At 39.5% G+C, this 22,058-nt stretch overlaps 1 protein-coding gene across 12 annotated transcripts in view; it reads left to right on the top strand.

Annotated features, from left to right (window-relative positions):
- COL14A1 (collagen type XIV alpha 1 chain) overlaps positions 1-22,058 on the top strand; it is a 127,143-nt gene that overhangs the window by 71,598 nt on the left and 33,487 nt on the right. For all 12 annotated transcript variants that reach the window (XR_010470762.1, XM_065054335.1, XM_065054333.1 and 9 more), the window contains 11 exons: positions 1,580-1,726; positions 3,968-4,042; positions 7,024-7,163; positions 8,380-8,503; positions 9,650-9,793; positions 12,184-12,348; positions 13,878-13,916; positions 14,135-14,273; positions 16,309-16,451; positions 17,402-17,511; positions 19,078-19,236. Coding sequence is in view for 11 of the 12 variants with exons in the window: in XM_065054335.1 (XP_064910407.1) it covers positions 1,580-1,726; positions 3,968-4,042; positions 7,024-7,163; positions 8,380-8,503; positions 9,650-9,793; positions 12,184-12,348; positions 13,878-13,916; positions 14,135-14,273; positions 16,309-16,451; positions 17,402-17,511; positions 19,078-19,236 (1,385 nt within the window). In the remaining variant the exon portion in view is untranslated. The remainder of the gene's footprint in view (positions 1-1,579; positions 1,727-3,967; positions 4,043-7,023; positions 7,164-8,379; positions 8,504-9,649; positions 9,794-12,183; positions 12,349-13,877; positions 13,917-14,134; positions 14,274-16,308; positions 16,452-17,401; positions 17,512-19,077; positions 19,237-22,058) is intronic.

Here is a 22,058-nt window from a genome sequence, read left to right on the forward strand (position 1 = left end):
GGACAGAAGGTGGACGAAGGATGAACTGAATACATCTAGGATGGTAAATAAACCATCAGTGACAGCTCTGTAGTGCTAGCATGGACGCGAGAGGCAGGTAGAAGGGCAGGGAAAACTCTGATTGAATCCAGATTGTGCTCACGGAGTCCACAGAGTCTGGTTTTGTCTATTCTCATTCTGTTGATCGTTAATGATAACGTGTAGTAATGTTACTCGTCTGGATAAACATGAGATATTTTTATGTGGCAACATATGGTGTCTTGATGCTTTTAGCACTGACTGTGTAGAAGGCGAATTGCAGCCTCTTCCACCTCTATGATTCTCAGGTGTAGCCAGAAGAGGTTATGGAGAAGTCACTGTTTGTGTAGACTGTTATCCACTGTAGACATCAGTGATCTTTTGAATTGTGACAAATTCGAAGTTTGAATAACTTGAGAGGAGTGCAGTTAATAACATTTAATGGGATCTGACAAAGGTGTCATGAAAAATAATACTGATTTGGTTGCAAAATTAAAGATCTTTCTGTGGAATGGCAAATGGATGGTAATACTGTTTATTTGAAGTCCCAGAATACAGACAAGCTGTTCAGAAAACAAAGATCGTGGCTGACACAAGACAGCACAGATTTTCTTCTCATCTGGGACCTAGCCAACTTTCTGTTTTCATCATACAGAACTTCCAGCATTGTTTTAACTGAGCCAAAAGAGCCTAAATGTGAGCAGAACAAGCAAAAGTGTGAACAATTAATTCTTATTAATGTCTGTCGTGAAGAGTTTTGATTGTCAAATTAGGTGTGTGTCTCATTTAAGCAGTGATCATTTTTTTTATACTAATGTAACACCTCCTGATAAGCATCAGGTGTTTTTTCCTTGGCAGTGAATGACCGTTTGGCATTCTTCGTGTATACTCTGTAGAGTATGAGATCAGTTGCTCGTGTTTCAGTTCTTTCTGCTACAGCTTATGAATTGTGCTGATGATTTTCTTATTATTAAAATATGCCTTATACTATTTTCAGTACCTGGCCTTTTTCCATTGACAACATGTTTTCCAATTCAGAATTTATCGGAATCAATTTTAGAACACTGTAAATACTATTCCTTAACCAACTTGTTAAGTGGTTACTAGCAGAAGCTGAAATACAACATCTAGTTTAGTCTCTCTTGCAATTAGTAAGCACATTACAGACTCTGAGAACCAGAGGCATGGACAAAGGGTGCCGTGGAATTACATAATGCAGGAATTCCTCATTAGACTCTAATAATTTAGGACTTCATCCAGAGCCCATTGATGACAGTGTTAGTGTTTTTCATTAACTTCAGTGCATGGGGTGAAATTCATCTTTTTTTTCCTGTAGATGTCTGACACATTCCTCAGCTCCTACTTAATAGGAAGGATGAAATGTTACAGAGACCTCTACACAGAGGTGAACTTCCAGAAATAAGGCAGCATGTAGTTTATTAATTCATGTCAACAGCTTGCCCTTCATCTGCTGTCATGTCCGCTTCTTATTTCAGACTTAAATTACATTATTCAATAAAACAATAAAGAAATGTTTTAATGGTCTCTTTTACAATTCCAGACGGGAAAAAGCGAGAAGTAAATCTTGGTGGAGGGACGCCTAGACATTGTTTTTTTGAGCTGATGCCTGGAACTGAATATAAAATCAGTGTTCATACCCAGCTTCAGGAGATAGAGGGCCCTGCTGTGAGCATCATGGAGACAACATGTGAGTAAAATAGATCAGAGTTCCGCCAGCAGTGATAATAAGGCCTGATTGCTTCTTGTGTTTCGCCCTTTGCCCACAGATGTGCTGTTCCTACGTAGTTTCCTTCAGCTGAGTTTTTGATTTTTCAACTACATTGTGACTCCTCCACAGAGGTGCAGGATTCTTACACCGCTGCTGTGTGTCACTTGCGAAGTCACATTCACCAACTGTATTGCACTCCTTAAGGAGCACGAAACAGGGAGGATGGTTTTAGCTTTCCTCATAAAAAGTCCCACTAGGGGATACTCTGAAAATCTATGACTTTGGGGAAAAAAATAAATCCAGAAAAATGAAGCAAACAGAGAAAGTTTTGTATCCTGCAGCTCTTCTTATTTAGTAAAATTGTAAAATCTCACCACTCCCTGAGTAATTGACAGTTAAATGGGACCTTGATACCCAATCTATTAATACTTATGTATTTTTAAATAAATAAACAAACCAACATTTTAATTATTATTCTCAATAACACAAAAAAAACCCCAAGCCCCCAGAAAACCTCACAGCTGTTTATGAAGGCAAGATCCTCCTCAAAATACTGCAAAACAAAACAGAGGATGAAAAAAGTGAATATTTTAATAATCTCTTTCTTTCTTAGAGCCCATTTTCAATCTCAGTGATACCCTTCTTCTCATACTACATTACTGTACACCACAATGCTCTTATCCTTCTTTCAGAGCAGACAGTGTTTATAATTTCCTCTTTAGGTGAACACTCACACACTTGTGGTTTCACACAGGAAGAACTTGCACAGGTGCATGACTCTGCTTCTCAGTTGTTCAGGCGCCTTCTCAGAGCAGTGAGGAACAAACCGAGCTTCTCCAGCTCTTTGGAGGAACGGATTTTGTGTGCTCTGCAGTTTTGGGAGTTAAGAGACATAAGGAAGAACACACCTTGGCCTACATATACATTTGAGAAAGATAGTTTATGATGCAGATAAATGATTGTGTCACCTCAGAAGACAACACTCTTCAGGGTGACCTGTACGTCTCTGGTGCTCAGAGAGCAGCCTTTCAAGTCCTCTTACTGCCGAGGTGACCCTTTCTAAATCCTGCTCTCTCTGTGGCTATGGAGGTCCCGGGCCTTAGTTTATTGTAGGTATTTCAGAGTCTTGGCCTTTTCTCATGTTGGAACCAGTGTGAAGACCCACATCAGTTGCACTAGGAGTCAGCTTGGATGTGGACATGAGGCTTGTCATGAATCCTGTCGGCACTAGTCTTTCCCAAAGATAGGTGCCTTTGCTGAAGTTGTCATATCTAACTCTATCCATTGTTTATAAATGTAACTTAGATATTATAGTAAATAACAAGTGTAGTCTTGAAAGAATGATGTTCTGTCATCCGTGGCTTCTTATGTGAATTACATTGGAAAGGACTGGAGAAAATGTCCTTGAATGAAAGCGTAACTTTTCCTCATATACAGTTGTGGAAGTCAATGCCTGTGCATGTTATCTCTCAGAATTCAATCAAGACTATATTGAAAGGCACTAAACAGAGCTCTTGCATTCAGCAAAGCTGTCAATCAGTGATCATGTGTTCAGCTAGGTTTCTGGGAGACCGTCATTCCAAAGCTTATTTTCAGGGGAAGGATGAGACAATTTTCAGAAACTCCGTATTGTAAGCTTAGTAGAAGTTGCTGCAGGCAACAAAGTCATGGTCCTGTCGAGTTGTGGTCAGAAGTGCATGTCTAGCTGGAAGCATAATAAGGTGTCCCACAGAATTTAGGGAAATCTTGATCGGGGCAGGCTGTGATCTGCTCGGAATGCGGGCACTGGCTTGCTTTTGCACTGTCTCTTTGTATTTTGTACTAATACCTTCGTCCAGGATGGGTAGAGACTAAGGACTGGTTGTGGTCAGAAAGGAACCTGATGCTAACCTTTTACAAAATGAATTATGGATCTTAGGTCAAGAATAGGGAAACCCAAAAAGAGGCAGTTCCAGTAGTGGTTCAGTTGTATCATTGTATCACTCACACTGAAATGCAGCCATTAATTGCTGTGTAATAGTATTATCCTTTTTCAAGTGGTCAGTACAGGAGGATGTTACATGCACATGCTCACATACTTTTCTCTCCAATTACATAACTAATTGATTACAGATAGTGAACTTTAAATGTGGAAATGAGTAGAAAATACTGTGTTTAATATAAACAAAATATATAGGGATTTTAAACATTTTTTAATCATTCCTTCCTTTTATTCTTCAGTACCATTTCCAACTCAACCACCAACAACACCTTCAACACCACCTCCACCACCTACAATCCCTCCTGCGAAAGAGGGTAAGTGCTGCCTGTGTGGGTTTATAATAATTTTAAGGTGTGTTTTTCTGCTTCTGACACTACTTTAGAATTGTGGAGATCAGATTTCAAAGTGCATTTGCTACAGCAACACTGTTAAGGCAGCTGGCTTAAATTTAATGAGCTAAAAATCTGACATCATTTTTGTATTGTTGAAATTTGCAGAAAGGAGGGTCAATAAGTGTGAGATTTTATGTTTTCAGAACTCCTAAACCATACATATTTTGCACCTGAAGGAGGCGTCTGAGGGTGATTGAACTTCTAAAGCAGCATGTTTTTTAAAAATATGTCTACTTTAGTTAACGAGAAGAGTGTTGGCCACATTCGGTCTCTTCTCTCTTGAAACGTAGACTTCCTTCTGTTCCTCGTTTGAACATGTAGTGTTTTGTACAGAGTCTCATAAGTATTTCTGTGAGGGGAGCATTATTGTTGGAGACTGAGGATCAGATCCTTCAACCTGAAGTCAGTGGGGAAAACTGACCTACTGAGAATTTAGTTTGTAAGTACGGAAAAAAAAAAAGACCTTGTGTCTCTGCTTTAGAACTGCATAGCAGCAGACTTTCTTAAAATCTAAGGAGTAATCAACAGAAAACAAGAAATACAGGTATGTATCTTCCTGTCCTGTTCTCTGGATTTAGATGAACATTCTTCTTCAAGATGAGATATGTTGAAAAACATCGCCTTGCTTTGAGACTGTTTATTTCTGACCCCAAGCAATAGACTTGGATTCTGTAGGGTGTTGAAGGTTCCAGGTTCCCATGAAAGAGTGAGCAGCCTGTGTGAGCAGATATCACAGAATCACAGAATCACAGAATCGACTGGGTTGGAAAAGACCTCAGAGATCATCGAGTCCAACCCTTGGTCCAACTCTTGTCCGTTTACTAGATCATGGCACTAAGTGCCATGTCCAATCTCAGTTTAAAAACCTCTAGGGACGGCGAGTCCACCACCTCCCTGGGCAGGCCATTCCAATGCCTGACCACTCTCTCTGTAAAGAATTTCTTTCTAATATCCAGCCTAAATTTCCCCTGGTAGAGTTTAAGCCCATGCCCCCTTGTCCTATTGCTAACTGCCTGGGAGAAGAGACCAATCCCCACCTGGCTATAACTTCCCTTCAGGTAGTTATAGAGAGTGATGAGGTCACCTCTAAGCCTCCTCTTCTCTAGACTAAACAACCCCAGCTCCCTCAGCCTCTCCTCATAGGTCTTATGTTCAAGTCCCTTCACCAGTCGTGTTGCTCTTCTCTGGACCCACTCCAGCACTTCAATATCTTTCCTGAACCGAGGGGCCCAGAACTGAACACAATACTCCAGGTGTGGCCTCACCAATGCAGAGTACAGGGGAAGGATCACTTCCCTTGTCCTGCTGACCACGCTGTTTTTGATACAGGACAGGATACCGTTGGCCTTCTTGGCCACCTGGGCACACTGTTGGCTCATGTTGAGCTTCCTGTCAATTAGTACCCCCAGGTCCCTTTCTGTCTGACTGCTCTCCAGCCACTCTGCGCCCAGCCTGTAGCGCTGCAGGGGGTTGTTGTGACCAAAGTGCAGCACCCGGCATTTGGCCTTATTGAACTTCATCCCATTGGAATCAGCCCATTTTTCCAGTCTATCCAGATCCCTCTGCAGAGCCCTCCTGCCTTCCAGCAGGTTGACACTCCCTCCCAACTTGGTGTCATCAGCAAATTTGCTGATGATGGTCTCAATCCCCTCATCTAAATCGTCAATAAAGATGTTAAACAGGACTGGACCCAACACTGACCCCTGGGGAACACCACTAGTGACTGGCCGCCAGCTGGATGCAGCCGCATTCACCAGCACTCTCTGGGCCCGGCCCTCCAGCCAGTTCTTAACCCAGCATAGAGTACACTTGTCCAAGCCATGGGCTACCAGCTTTTGCAGGAGTATATTATGGGAGACAGTGTCAAAGGCCTTGCTGAAGTCCAGATAGACCACATCCACAGCTTTCCCCTCATCCACCAGGTGAGTCACCTGATCATAAAAGGAGATCAGGTTGGTCAGACAGGACCTGCCCCTCCTAAACCCATGCTGGCTGGGTCTGATCCCTTGTCCATCCTGAAGGTGCTGTGTGATTCCATTCAGGATGATCTGCTCCATAACCCTGCCAGGCACAGAGGTCAGGCTGACAGGCCTGTAGTTGCCAGGGTCAGCTCTGCAGCCCTTTTTGTGGACTGGGGTAACATTGGCCAATTTCCAATCATATGGGACCTCCCCAGTGAGCCAGGACTGTTGGAAGATGATGGAGAGTGGCTTGGCAAGTTCTTCTGCTAGCTCCCTCATCACCCTAGGATGGATCCCATCTGGTCCCATAGACCTGTGAGGATCCAGATGGCTCAGTAAATCACCAACTATTTCCTCCTGGAATACAAGGGGCCTATTTGGCTTCCTATCTCTGCCAACCATCTCCAGAGATGAGTTGTCCTGAGGGCCATTTTGCGCAAGAACATGCTGGAATAAGATGAGATGGGGGAAACCTGCGTTGCTTCTAAGAAGTGCAGTTAAAGGGGTGAGCACTGGGCACTACAGAGCTTGGGGTAACTTTTTGAATGGACAGTTTCCCACTCGGAACCTCCACAGCTGAGATGCTCTTGTCTTCCTTACTGTGTCATGCAAGGAGTCTGGGATAGTGTAAGTTCATGTGTGACTTTACTTAACAACCTAAATGATAATTAAAATGTTTAGTGAGATTTTAAAGAATTGTTATAGCCTTGTCGCATAATTTGTGATGGGATCTGCCAGTGCAGAGCGTGCACCTCTTGCAGAGCTCAGCTGGTTCTACACCTGCGCTGAAGTCAATGCCAGCAGGTCTGTTTGCTAAAGCATTCTAAACTAACATTAAACAAGGGCTTTTCATGACAGTTGCATTTTCTTAAGTGATTTATGAGATTTCATGAGGAGTGGAGGCATTGCTCTAATTCCAAAATACTTGCTTCTCTTTCTCAGTGTGCAAAGCAGCCAAAGCTGACCTAGCATTCCTGGTGGATGGGTCATGGAGTATTGGAGATGACAATTTCAATAAGATAATTAGCTTTCTCTATAGCACTGTTGGAGCTTTGGATAAAATTGGTCCTGATGGAACACAGGTAATCAATATGTACCTGAGATGGAGGGCGTACGACCTTGACAGGGTATTTTAGACTAACACCAGAAGTGAAATGAATCAAAAAGTAATTGACACCATTTCACAGTTCTTTTGAAAACATAAACTGGTTTAGGACGGCGTTTTTTTTTTTCAATATCTTCTTTTCTACACACCATATAGTGAAATTCATGATATGAACTTTCCTAGCATGAAGGCTAAGTATCATTTCAGTCACCTCTAAATCATTCTAATTAGATTTAAGTTGCGTTAATGTTTTTGTATTGGTACTCACTGTGGTAAAAATGATATTGATAAGGAAAATTAAAGGTTTAAAATCACATGGTCTGCCGACTCTACAGTGCTTGAAATAATATACATTTGCAAATGTCATTCTACTTATGTATTTGTTTAGAGAGGTGCTTGGATCTGTTCCATAAAATATTGGCAGATATATTAATGTTTTAAGTGTTACCTGTATAATATGCAATTTGGGATAGCATTGAAAATTATTTTAAACTTGTCCAAACCCTGAAAAATGCTCAATTTTTACTGTTCTTTCCTATTTGGTATTTTCCCAGAAACTTGTGCTTCATAAACCTGTGCTTCAGAACCTTATGCACAAGCTTAAGCTTAAGCATGTAAATAGCTCCTTTTAAATCAGGGATGCCACTTATAGAATATGAAGGTCAATGTATGTTTTGTGAGTTGTAGGGGTTTAGTGTCTCATATTGAAATATAGGCTCTGGATTCATGTAGCAGCATATTTGGGAGAGGCAATATTTCAGAATATGCTCTTACATCTTTCTATTACTTGTTTCAGTATTGCTCCCTAACTTAGGTTACTTATGTCCAGCTATTAATTTGTGGAGACTGAATGAAGTCCCTGAGTATGAGTAACTGCACACATGTGAGCAGCTGTAACAAGGATTTTGCTTTTGAGCTCAACTGAGAGTGCTTTTGCCAAAGTGGGTTTTACTTTTCTCATCCTGTTTGCTGCAAAATGAAACCAGAAAGTGATTCCAGCCAAGGCTGCAGAGAGTAAAATTAAACTTTCTTTAGTGAAAGCTGCTTAAAGAGAAAAAATATAAAGTCTGGCTTCAATTTAAAGATGAAGCAAAGTTACAAGATAAAACCTTGTTTTAAATGCGCTGATTCGTTTACTTTTGGTTATACACTGGATGGTGCTTTAGTAATGAACGTGTCTTTTGTGTGCACAGGTGGCCATAATTCAATTCAGTGACGATCCCAGGACAGAATTTAAATTGAATGCATACAAAACAAAAGAGACTCTTCTTGAAGCTATTCAGCAAATAGCCTACAAAGGAGGAAATACAAAAACAGGTGAGAAAGGTCACGATTATGATGCAGATTTTCTCCCTGCTGTTCTCTGTGCAGTATTTCTTTCCCATATGCCAAGTGATTTAATGTATCACTACAACACCAGTGAGAACATGGTATCTGCACACCAGAGGTGGAAGGTTGGACTTTGAAGTTAGAAAGTTTTTGTAATCTGCAGTTTACAGCGTTCAGCCCCTGCTGCTGGGTATTCACCCCCTGGGCAACAGTGAGGTCGAGGATCAGGGAGGAGGGGAGAGAGGCAGCAAGGCAGAAGGGAATGACTTTGGGGATTGTGCCACGGGAAGTAATATGAAATCAGCTCGGCAAGTGGAAAAATAGGAGGGGAGAGAAGGTGGGAGGGAGCTTGCAGAGCATCTATGGAAACAGTGGACAGGGTGGAGGAGCTCTTTGGTTATAAGCCAGGACAGGTAAGCCTCAGTGGTATTTAAGACTGCACTGGGGGAAGATGTCTGTTAACTGAAAGTAGTTACATTTTAATTAATCCCTTAAAATAGCTCTCTGATATGAAGACATTAAAGCTGAGTACTGAAAGGGTTAAAATCTTTTTTAATTAGAAACCATATGTTTTATTATTGTGAGGCTGCACAGAAATTTATTTCACCTGTTGCATCTTATCCAGTCTCAGAAGTATCAAAGTAACACATTTTCCATTTACTCAAGAAAATGCTACAATGGCACTTCTAGTTGTTAAATGGACTGTGCTGTACAATCCAATAAAGGAAGATTATGTTATCTCTAAATTGCACAGGATATGCATTCCCACACATGTCATGCTCTTGAATTTTACCTTCTGGATTGAAGAAATGGATGGCTAAAGCCATCAAAATTTAAAGGTTAAGGTCAAAATGAAACTTTGCTGAATTTCTATTTCAATAACTACAGAATGCACCAATTTATAGACTGGTGAGGACCCAAAAGCTTTGCCTGACATCCATTTATAGTTAGGTGCTCGGCTTTCTTCAGTCTCATGATAAGTATTCAGGTCTTAAATCATAACTCTGAGTAGACAAATCTGAGACGGAGAATGTGGAGATATCTCCTTTGATGTTTACCATATGACATGAGAAGCCAATAGAAATTGGATTTATGTCACAGCGAAAGTATGTTGTCAATTTTTTTCTGTTTCAGGCAAAGCCATTAAACATGCGAGAGAAGTCTTGTTTACTGGAGAGGCAGGCATGAGAAGGGGCATTCCAAAGGTTTTGGTTGTCATTACTGATGGGCGATCACAGGACGATGTGAACAAGGTCTCCAGAGAAATGCAACTAGATGGTAAATGTGTAGTTTTAAGAACTATTCACATTTTCCTTTTTCTCTTTAATTGTAACTACCTAAGTGTGAGCATGAGATAAGGGTAACTTTTACTTTAGGAAGATTTTCTGGAATCCTGGAAGAAAACAGCAAATGCTGAGAAACTCAGAATATCACTATGATGTGGTTTGATTCTGGAATTTTTTGGTGATTAACGTTATTATTTTTCACTTTGGCGGCAGTGCTAAAATCACGTACTAGCCAACAGAATTGCTCCCATGATGAAGAATTTAGGGGACATGATCCTGAGACCGTCTTCTATGAAGTGTAGTGTTGTGGTTACCAGCAAACTGAACAGTTTTGTTTTCTGTACAAGAGGTCCTTTGAAAATTCTTTCCTATGTCCTTTTACTCTCTCTGATCTCTCATGTTACTCTTATTAACTTTAGGATTTTTTTTTTTTTAAATCACCAATTTTAGAGGTTTAAGCAACCAAATCATGTGGCTGCATAAAAACTGGGTTAGTTGTTGTAGAAGTGTCTGATGCTGAGGTTTTCATCAAAACCCAAGGGGCACAGTGTATCACATGGAATAAAACTAAAGGGTGAAAGAAAAAAGCCATCATTCTTCCAATGTGAGGAGATCTAAAAAGAAATTACATTTGTGCTTTATAATATGCCTTTAGACTTTTTAGCGATGAAGTTCCCAGTGAATATTACTGATTCCTGAAAGCCAGTACAATCGTTGAGTTCAGGGCCTTCATAAATAAAATCATATCGCAAAATAGGAGAGTGTAATGAAGAAAACCTCATATTTATGATTAAATTTGAGTCTGTGTCTTAGATGAACAAATAACGTTCAACTGTCATGTAAGACTTGCAGTCACCTTATGAACTGTTAGACTGGCAACAGCTTCTAGAGGAGACAGCATGTGGTGGGGCTTTGTTTGCAGACCCAAGGGATGTCTCACCTTGGCCAAGTGACTTCATCTCTGTCGTTCCCTATTGTGCCTGCTGTGTACTCAGGCTGCAGATAGATTGGAGCTGGTGCTGACTTGCATCTGTGATAGAGACCAGCACAAAGAGGTGCTGATCTTGAATGAGACATGAAGGTGTTGTTAAATTATATTAAAACAAAGTTTTGTACTGCTAAAAGCTCCACAGAAAGTGAGGAATGCCCCTGAGCCTCTTTCGAACTTAAAGACAGTATTACTTGACTGGAATAATTTTGGGACTGAGCCATGCAAGAACGGTATCATAGAATGCTAGGGATTGGAAGGGACCTCGAAAGATCATCTAGTCCAATCCCGCTGCCGAAGCAGGAACACCTAGATGAGGTTACACAGGAACGTGTCCAGGCGGGTTTTGAATGTTGCCAGAGTAGGAGACTCCACAACCTCCCTAGGCAGCCTGTTCCAGTGTCTGTCACCCTCACTGAGAAGGAGTTTCTTCTCAAGTTTAAGTGGAATCTCTTATGTCCCAGCTTAAACCCATTGCCCCTTGTCCTACCATTGTCACCAAGAAGAGCCTGGCTCCATCTTTGTGACACTCACCCTTTGTATATTTGTAAGTATTAATACGGTCACCCCTCAGTCTCCTCTTCTCCAAACTAAAGAGACCCAGCTCCCTCAGTCTTGCCTCATAAGGGAGATGCTCCACTCCCTTCATCATCTTGGTTGCCCTACGCTGGACTCTCTCCAGCAGTTCCCTGTCCTATGTTCGTTAACAATATTCAGACTGATGTAGACAGGATTTTTCTTTTTTTATGGAAAGGAAAATGTTGAAAAACTTTTAGCTAGTTTGCTATTCTTCCAACATATAGGGTACAATTCCCCTTTCATTTAAACCTTTGAAGTCAGGCTCAAATTTTGAACTATACTCATGGCGAATATAAAGAAGATACTCAACTACTGCAGTTAAGTTGCTGATGAAATGAGAATGCATTTATTTCAGTGCTCACTCATGAGGAGGCGGCGGCTTGAAAAGGTATTAATATATGGCACAGACAAAAAACTGTAGAAGACCTACAGGAAATTAATGTCAATGTTTTTTATTTCTGATATACCTGATACATTGATGTTTTTGTGTGTAATATAGTACAGCACTAAATTAGAAAAGCATTTAAACACATTCTAAAACTTTAAACTACTGAGTAGTCCTATATATATCTTCAAGAAAACACTTAAGCATTTACTTTAACTGATCAAGCATAAATAGCCAAAATAAATAGCTTACAGAGAATGTATTACCTTTTAAATTACATGCATGAATTTTCTCTTGTTATAGGATGTTAATAAAATTTCCACCTTTGTACTTAATCAGGAAAGCAGCCAGTACAAATACAGTCATGTTCATATTATATTTCTGCTCTCTAAACGAATGACTCCTAAGAGCATTCTTTTTTGTTTTACAGGTTTCAGCTTTTTTGCTATTGGAGTAGCTGATGCTGACTATTCGGAGTTAGTTAATATTGGCAGCAAGCCCAGTGAAAGACATGTCTTCTTTGTGGATGATTTTGATGCCTTTACAAAGATTGAAGATGAGCTGATCACTTTTGTTTGTGAAACCGCATCAGCAAGTTAGCCATTTAACATTACACTTACTTCTAAAATAATAAGTGCTAAATACTGGGGAGGGGGGGGGGGGGCTTCTAACTATTATTTTTCTATTTAGAGGTATTCTTGATCTCTTTAACATAATTTGTTGCAGATATTATAACTCATGCTATTTCCATAAAAGATTAAGGAAATGAAGGCCTTGTGACTTCAAAATAATTAATAGTTGTTTGCTATAAATCCAGAATACATCCATTGGTTGTCAAAAAGTTATATCAGGTTTGAAAGATTGTTAATGGTTCAAAATTTAGTCATAAAAGGTTAATTGTATTTTATTTTCTAGGTTACTTTAACTACCTCTAAGAGTAGAGTTAGCTACATCCATTATTACTCAAAGCACATGGTTAATTTGGTAGATTTGATGGATGGACTGTTCAACTGATGAGAAATTGGCTGGATGGTTGCATGCAGAGGATAGTGGTCAACGGCTCAATCTCCAGGTGGAGATCAGTGATGAGTGGTGTCCCTCAGGGATCTGTACTGGGACTGTACTATTTAATATCTTAATCAATGGCAAACAGTGGGATTGAGTGCACCCTCAGCACATTTGCAGGTGACACCAAGCTGAGTGGTGTAGCTGACGTGTCTGAGGGATCAGAAACCATCTAGAGGGACCTGCGCAACCTTGAGAAGTGGGCCCCTGTGAACGCCATGATGTTCAGCAAGGCCAAGTGCAAAGTCCTGCAGCTGGGTCGAGGCAACTCGTGGTACAGGCTGTGAGATGAAGGGATTGAGAGCAGGCCTGCAGAGTAGGACTTGGAGGTTCTGGTGAATGAAAAATTGGACAAGAGCCATTTCATGGGTTGCATCAAAAGGAGCATGACCAGCAGGTTGCGGGAGGTGATTCTGCCCCTCTGCTCCACTCTGGTGAGATCCCACCTGGAGTCCTGCATCCAGCTCTGGAGCCCTCAGCACAGGACAGACAGGGACCTGTTGGAGAGGGGCCAGAGGACGCCACCAAGATGGTCAGAGGGCTGGAAGAGCTCTGCTGTCAGGAGAGGCTGAGAGACATGTGTGTTCAGCCGAGAGGCGAGGCGAGGCTCTGGGGAGACCTTATTGTGGCCTTTCAGTACTTAAAAGTAATTGAACTTGAGACAGAATTGGGCTGGAAAAGGTCACAAATAGAGAACTGGGGAGCACTTGGTTAAAACCCAGTATAAAACATACTTTTTCTTACGCACCAGGCAGTGAATTTGTTGCCACAAGAGGTTGTGAAGGCAGGTTCATAGAAGGATGAGACAAAGTAATAGACAACAGATCCATAAAAGGATATATATTTGAGACACAGGGGTGTACCCATTAACTTTTTTGCCACAACCCCTGTAGAACCTCAGGATCAATAACAGAATGGAGTAGAAAGTGGCCAAGTTTGCATGCCCTTCCCAACCACCATCTCCTTTTGCCACTGTCGGGGATAGAGCTGAGTAAATTGTTGTTCTGACCCAGTAGGACATCTCTTGTATTCCTAAATATTTTTTTTCTTCTTTTCCAGCATGCCCACTGGTAGTTAAAGATGGCAACAATTTTGCAGGTACAGAATTTTTGTGTTCATTTTTGTTCCTGATTTATGTAATAATTTTCATTACCTGATTTTCACAATATTGGGCAATAAACTTCCCTATATGCTAGAAACTGTTAAACACATCTTGATATGAAACTGTTTGATGCAACTAACTTTGTCCTTTTTTTTAGTGTTTTTAATGTGGTATTAATTTAAATTAATAGAATATATATTTTGATGCCTTCCAGGATTTAAAATGATGGAACTGTTTGGATTGGTGGAAAAGGAGTTTTCAGCTGTGGAAGGGGTATCAATGGAACCTGGTACATTTAATGTTTACCCATGTTACAGACTGCACAAGGATGCCCTGGTATCCCAGCCTACCAAGTATGTATTAACATGTAAATATTCATAAAACACATTAAGAAAATTGTCCAGTGCAGGCAATTATTCTTTTCAAGGACTAGTAATTTGATGTTGGAAGAGCAGAGACGCTTGTGTATATCTACATTATACTAATGAACAGGAAGACTGTTTGGTGTCTTGAGTCCTGAATCAGTTTCATTCAAAAATAGCAGTTGTAGGTAAAAGTAGGTGAACCCACTGGCTGTTTTGGGTTTCCCACATGAGCCAAATTCAGGCTTGTGCCAGTTTAGCAGCTGTCAATTTCATGCAGGCATATGTCTGGGCGGATTCGAGTATGTAGAATTATACTTTGTGAAAGGTACTTCTGGAATGTGGGTTGAAGGCTCATAGAGTGCCAAATATCTCAAGGGAAGTGAGGGAAACTCTCAATTTCTTCTATGAACAGTGTGTATGTTTTGTTTGGTTCTGCTCAGTCCAGTCCCCCACTTTATATTAAATGGCACCAGAGAAAAGCAGTGGCCCTACTGAGTTAAACATGGGAAGATGTAACAAAAAGTATTCTTTAGCTGAGATAAAGAAGAAAGCAAAACAATGGGAAATTAATCTCAAGGTTTATATTATATGTCGTCTTAGTCTTTTTGCCTGATTATCCTGTTGTGTCCCAGTTGGAGCTAAACTTCTTGGAGCTGCTTCACATTCTCTGTGTTTCATTTCCTCCTCAGTCTAAATGGACTGGAATTTCCAGGGATTAGCATTTCTCACTTTCTTTTTCCTTTCTGCTTCTTTTTAATCGGAACTGCTGCATTTATATGCTCTTCTCTAGCTGCCACCCCAGCCCAATCTTACTGCTTCATTAGGCTTTCACTCCCTTTCATGGTTCAGAAAATACCTTTCTCTTGATGATCTACAGGTACGTCTGAATAGTATCACTTGTTTATGTCATCTTATCAGTGCACCGAGTGTCATTAATGTTATTCTTTTTGAGTTCTGCATCCCCAAACCTCATGTTCACCTCACCTTGTCTATTGAATTTTCTTTCATTTGTGCTCGGTACAATGGGCACGCTGTAAAGCTTTGTTCATCTGTTGAGTTCCCTCTGTCTTGTCTCCCTGGAAATGCACAGTGTAACATCACGTTTGATCACCTACAGACCACTGTGCAAAATATATTGATTATATGTCACATTTAACTCCTTTTCCAGCATGATTCATATCTATACATCTTATATGTGCCAGAAATACTTTATAGGAGATATCATATTTGGGGAAAAAAAATTGATTAAATAACCTCTTTAGGCTTCTTTCAGATCACCCTTTGTTATGATTTTAAAGAATCAAGCTAAGTAACATTTTCAAAATATAGTCAGTCATTTAAGACATTCGTCCACATTTCCAAGTTTGGGATTTGACAATGAAAGGTTAAATTAAATGGGAAGTACTAAATAACAAATTTCAGGAAATGGCATAAAATAACATACTACTTTTATATCATAAACTTCCTCTCTCTTCTGCAAAACGTCTGGGAGAACAGATTGTATTTCTGTATGCATGATCTGTTTTGACTTCACTTTCTTATATGTTGGCTTTGAAATGTATAAACTACATTCCCTGTCATTCCTAATTTCTGTCTGTTAGTGATGGTTTAATGAGAAAGGACCTGTCTATTGAGATGGTTCTTTCAAGCAGTTTCCATTTTCATTGTCTGTTAAACCAGACAATAGCAAAGGTCTTGCAAGTGGCTACTATTTTTTAAAAGCTTTTAATATAATTAATTAGCTTCAAAGTGACCTCTGATTTGATATTCAAATTTAAAAAGTAATAATTAAGGACAGTTTTATAAATTTCAAGGAAAAGCATAAATTCTCCTTTCTCCATAAATATTCTTTCGATAGTTATCAAGTTAAGTAGATTTTGCAAACTCTTCTTCGTATCACTTCCCAGTCTTGATTTCCGAAGAAATATACAGAGTAATAGAAAGTGTGTTAACTGAGCATCTGGTGAGTAAATCACCAGATTTAATGTTTGTTTCAGTTTAAAAGACATTATTTCTCTTACAGGTATTTGCATCCTGAAGGTCTCCCTTCTGATTACACCATTACGTTTCTCTTTCGCATCCTTCCTGACACACCTCAGGAGCCATTTGCTCTTTGGGAGATTTTAAATGAAAAATATGAACCACTGGTTGGAGTTATTTTAGATAGTATGTATTATGTATTTTGTATTTTATCAGTGATTTTTTTCTTTAACTGTATGAATAACTCATTCTGTGTCTAGATTTATTATTGCCAATGTTTTAATCTGCTGCCAGACAACTCCCCAGATCTGGAAGGTGATAGTCTCCAATGGATGGTTTTTAGACTTAGTTTAACTGAGTTTAATTTGGAGATAGAGCCAAATTATGAATATGCTGCTCTAAACTGGGAGCAGTGATACTGAAATCCAAAGAGTTGTACTAGATGTAAATTGATATACGGGAGCTACTCATTTGCTTTTTAAATTCCCGCTGCTCTGAATCTGGTTCTAACAGAATCCGTTTGATGTACAGCAGTGATGCAGACAGTACAGCACGAGGAGAGGCAATGCAGTCTGGTGGGTAGCGACTCAGAACTAGAGACGTGAACTCTCGATGACTCCCTTCATTGCTACTTGATTTGACTTCCACAACTGTAAAACAGGGATTATAATTCAGAAGGATTTGATATTTACTCTTGAGAAGATCTAGATACCATCACGGCTGTTCTATAAGCTGCCATTTTTAAAAGAGATATATTAGTACTTACCTTTCTATCTGTCTTTCCTATAATTTTTTAGATATGTCGCATTGAAATAGGTGTGAACTAGGCATTTAGCTACCTTGAGGCTCCATGTCTCCTTTCCTTGTCCAGGTCCCCCAGAGAATTAGTGGGAGAGTAGGTAGATGTGGGTGAGGCAAACTCCCAGCTGTTGGCCCATCCTTCTCAAACCAGGGAAGAGCATTTCTCTGAGAGAACTTGTTACTTCTAGGTCAGTAAATCACTTAAGAATATGTTTTACTGACATTTGATCTGACATCTCTGATCATCTTTGTTAAACACAAAACTGACCTTTGCAAATAATGTACAAGGCCTTTTCTTCCTTGAACACAGAGCCTTTATTTTTATTCTCACACAGATGGTGGTAAAACTCTGACTTTTTTTAACTACGACTACAAAGGAGATTTTCAAACTGTGACTTTTGAAGGTCCTGAAATAAGGAAGATATTTTATGGGAGTTTTCATAAGGTTAGTAATGGTAATAGGAAAAAAAACCCAACACTCTGAATACAGGTTTTGGAGCTTCTCATGTTTTGGAATCTTTTGTCATGTGGTCAGCTACTATCAACAGAAATGTATTTTGCATATTCAGAATCATCTACCAAGCTTTCTTAACTTTCTTTGCCATATTGAATTAACATTTAAAAATACTAGTTTTTATAATGAAGCTGATGTGATTGGTTTTAATCTCATGCTTTGTGCTTGTATTATAGAGTCAATTGAAAATACTTGCCTTCAAAAGTACTTTAGAAATAAATTGACTTTTCCTTTTAAGGTTTGGATTGGAAATGTCACCCAAAAGGAGAAGAAAAAGTCCAGCAAAAAGAATTATCCTTCTTTTGAGCAGAGTTGTTATTTTTAGACATATTTTAAGGGCCATGTCGAACTTCTTTTGGCTGTTAGAGAACTTGTAACATTCTTTCTGAAGACAGATGAAGTAGTGCTGGGATTGTAGCACATATTTGTTGTGGAGAGACATTGAGGGTATTTACAGAGCTTAACTTTTCTATGCTTCCTTTTTAATCAGCAGAGCGAGAAAGAGAAGGCAGGTCAGAGCTGGGGTCTGATTCTGAGTCTTTTAAGTTGTGCTTTGGAGGAATATATGAGAATTAAGCATATTCTCCTCTTAAGCATTTTTCCGCATTTTTGAATGATGATGCTGTTCTTGTGTTTGAAAGGCACAGGAGACCAAATTTATAGCAAGTTTTCAGTTATTTAGTTCTAGCCGAGCCCATAGCAAAGCAGCTACAGGACTTCATCCTGGCGTTCTCTCTTACACTTTGAGCTCTGGTCTCCACGTAGTGGCCTGGTATCGAGTAGATACTGCATTTCTACCAGGTCTTCATCTGGTCTACCCCCAGAAAAACTGTTCTTTCCTTTGCTTAACTGAGGGTTTGTGCATGGCAGGACAGTTGTGGGTAGGATTGTCCTCTCTGCAATGGACAACAGAGTGCAAGGCAAGGCAGAAGGAAGTAACTTTGCTGCTGTGCTCTGCTTTTCTGCACTGCGTTCAATGTGGCTTGATTTTTTTCAGTGTAAAAACTTCACTATGAAAGGTCTTACTGTGTGGTTAATGTATAATTTGGAGGCTAAATTTTACTGCTTAGTTTTGGCTTTTGCGACTGGATGTAAAGGATGGATTGGTGAAAACCAGTGCTATATAGCATGATCATACAAGGGCCAGGAATTATTACTGACCATATAAATTAAGGGTTCTTTGTGATCTGGGTGGTATATGAACATTGGGATAAATTATTTTCTTAATGAATAAATTATGCAAGGTGCCTACTAGTATGCAAATGTTCCACAAGCAGTAAAATAAACTAGATCCATGAAACAGATTAGAATCATAGAATAATCCAAGCTGGAAGTGACCTCTAGAGGTCACTTAGATTATTTTTTATGGTTTATTCTGAGTTTCATTAGCAAACGTGGAATTAGGAGCTCATTTCAAAAAATGCCCCCATTTTTCCAGGAAATTAGTATATCCTATGCGCTCTTTTGTGTTGTTAAAGCATCTTTTATTTTGCTTAGTTGCATGTCGTTATCAGCAAGACTACGGCCAAAATAATTATTGACTGCAAGCAAGTGAGTGAGAAGACCATTAATGCAGCAGGCAATATTAGTTCTGATGGCATAGAGGTGCTGGGGAGGATGGTCAGATCCCGAGGACCAAGAGACAACTCTGCACCAGTGAGTAGAACAATTCTTTAAACCGTTTAAAATATCCTGAAAACAAGTGTTTGGAGTCTTTGCAGTTTGTTTTAAGTTAAAGTAGAATGAACTCATATTTGAAACAGTTCATTAAATAACTGAAGTGGTTTGACATGGATGGCCCCTAAAAAACCTTGCCTTAGTATATCTAGTTCTTTTATAACATAAAATGTTTTGAATGTGAAAGATCCTCCCCAAGATTAAGTGCTCTCTCGTTCCTCCAAAATTATTCTCCTAGAAGCAGTAATTGATCTTTGTTTGCACAGCAACCTATGGGAGTCTTTCCATTTGGCTTCAGATGGCATTAAGAACATTTGCTTGGGTTTTTCAGGTGTATTTAGTTGTTGAGGAAGAACCAACAGTCTGGTGGTGATCTCAGGAAGGCTTCCTTTCCATGCAATACTATTTGCTGATTTTCTTTGAACTTTCTTGACCCTAGAATGAGGTTAGCAGGGAATGTGAACCTTGAACCCAAGGCTTGATTTGAATAGGAATTAGGTTTCAAAAATGCATTTACTTGTTACTGTAGGGAAGTACTCTTGTTTAGGAAAAAATAAGCCCTCAGCATATATCTCTGTGTACAAAAAAGAGCCTTTAGGCCTCAGACTTATGGGTAATAATTATATGAAGCCTGTAAAGACAATTACACAGAGAAACCTTTGTAGTCACATTTCAATAGAAACAGAAAAAGGCAAACTTAGGAAATCTTGGAATTAGAGAAGGCTTTGTAGAGATCTGGAAAGAAATGGTGTCTTTTGTTAGAACCCAGGAATCTATAAAAGATAAGTCAGACGGCCCACTCACTGAAAAATTTGGTTTTGTTCAAATGAACTGTAAAACTGACGTAAGACTACAAATGTGTAGCTGCAGATGAAAATTCTTTACTCCATAGTACTGTTTAGCTGCCTTCAAATATTACCACATAGACCAAATTACAAGCAGGTCAAGAAAGCATGCAAACACCATTCTTTAAAGTCTCCCTTCTGCACATTTTATTCGTATTGAGCAGAACCGGTGTGAGTAGTCACATTTAAGGCATGAATGAGTTGGTTTCCTCTGCTCCAAAAATTAGAGAACATCAAAGGAAACTAGTAGGAGGCAGGATAGATGTTCTTCTCAAAACAGGTGGTAGATCAGTGCAGCTTCTTACCATGGGTCCTAAATATTTATATAGCTTGTAGGGAAGCTTGGACAAGGGAATAAAAGGGAAATATCAGTTGTTAACAAATCCAGGACAGGAAATCCCTGATGTGAAAGTCATTGGAAGCTTGTAGACTAAGGCAGAAGTTTAATTTAGACCCTTGGGCTTCATTAGATATCACTTGTGCCACAGAATTCTGGGATTTAGTCCATTCCAGTATCTTTACAGTTTTAAGAGGTGTTCATGAAGGCATACATACAACAAAATTTTGGTTTTGTAAAACGTTCTGAAAATCGTTTTGAATTGATATGAAAATTGGTGTTTATTGATAGTTCTGAATAGGTCTTTTTTCCCAGCTCTCTTTTCATGAAATGCTTTAATCTTGGTTTTAGAGATGCTAATTACGTAACATAAAAGCAGGCAGACAGTTATTCTGGAATAAAACTGGTTGTTTTGTTCTGACTGTATTCACGTGGAACAGTTTAACATTGTCGGAATGTTTTTTGTGTTGTGGGTTTTGTTTGTTTTGTTTGTTTGTTTTGGTTTTTTTTAACTAGAAATTAATCCAGTGCAATTAACTGAATTTTGCAAAACATTTCCTTTTTGAAGGAATATATTTGCGTCCGTGTTTTTTCCCATCAATGCCTGTGGTGTGCAACAGTTCAATGAACACACAGAAACAGAGATAGGACAAAAAGGGGATTAGGCTAAAGGTATCTTTTAACATCCTTTGATAGTGGAGTGTCTCTGGATTGGGCATTCTAGCCAGCTAGAGCAATGAAACCTGACTGTAACATGCAACAAGTAATGTTCTTTATTCCTTCAGTGGGATTTAATGGAAAGTCCAGCTTTAAAACATAGTTTGTTTACAGTGCACAAACCTTCTCTTTATTGATTTTTTTTTTTAATTTGTTTACCCTGTGTATATATACTGTTAAAAAAAAGTAATATGTGATGTGGTTTGCTCTTAAGAAATCTTTGCAGAACTGTAGCCTGTTGAGACTTTTCCCTCTTACTGGTTCTGCTTGCAGGCCTGACTATTTAGAAAGCAAAAGCACTATGAATACAGAGAATGATGAACAAAGGTTTAACAGTAGCAAAGAAATCTTTGTTTGGTTATTTAATTTGAGTCAAAGCAACCCACATAATATTTTAAAATAAGAATACTGAGTCATTCAACATTTGGGTGGTGAATACAGCAATTCAGGGAATGTCTATTTGCTCTTTATTATACATCAACATGCTTTATCACTATGGATCTCTAGAGTGTCTAATCCAGAGAACACGAATGCATATACATGCCTATGTAGGGCTGTGTAAATTCAGCCAATACTGTCAACCTTCTGATCATGGTAACAGAATAGCTTAGGAGGGACTGGGTTATGGGAAACATGGCAATATCACTTACACCTGAACATAAGCTGCTTTCTGCACAACCAGCTCAGGTGTTTCTGTACTTCTTCTCTGGGATGTCTTGGAATCACAGAATAGTTTGGGTCAGAGGGGACCTTTAAAGATCACCTTGTCCAACCCCCTGTTATAAGCAGGGACATCTCCAACCAGATCAGGTTGCTCAGAGCCCTGGCCAGCCTGGCCTTGAATGTCTCCAGGCATAGGGCATCTACCACTTACTTGTAGTGTCACAAATGCCCAGGGTTGT

This window comes from Columba livia, chromosome 2 (genome assembly GCF_036013475.1).
Source record: "Columba livia isolate bColLiv1 breed racing homer chromosome 2, bColLiv1.pat.W.v2, whole genome shotgun sequence".
Lineage (NCBI taxonomy): Eukaryota > Metazoa > Chordata > Aves > Columbiformes > Columbidae > Columba > Columba livia.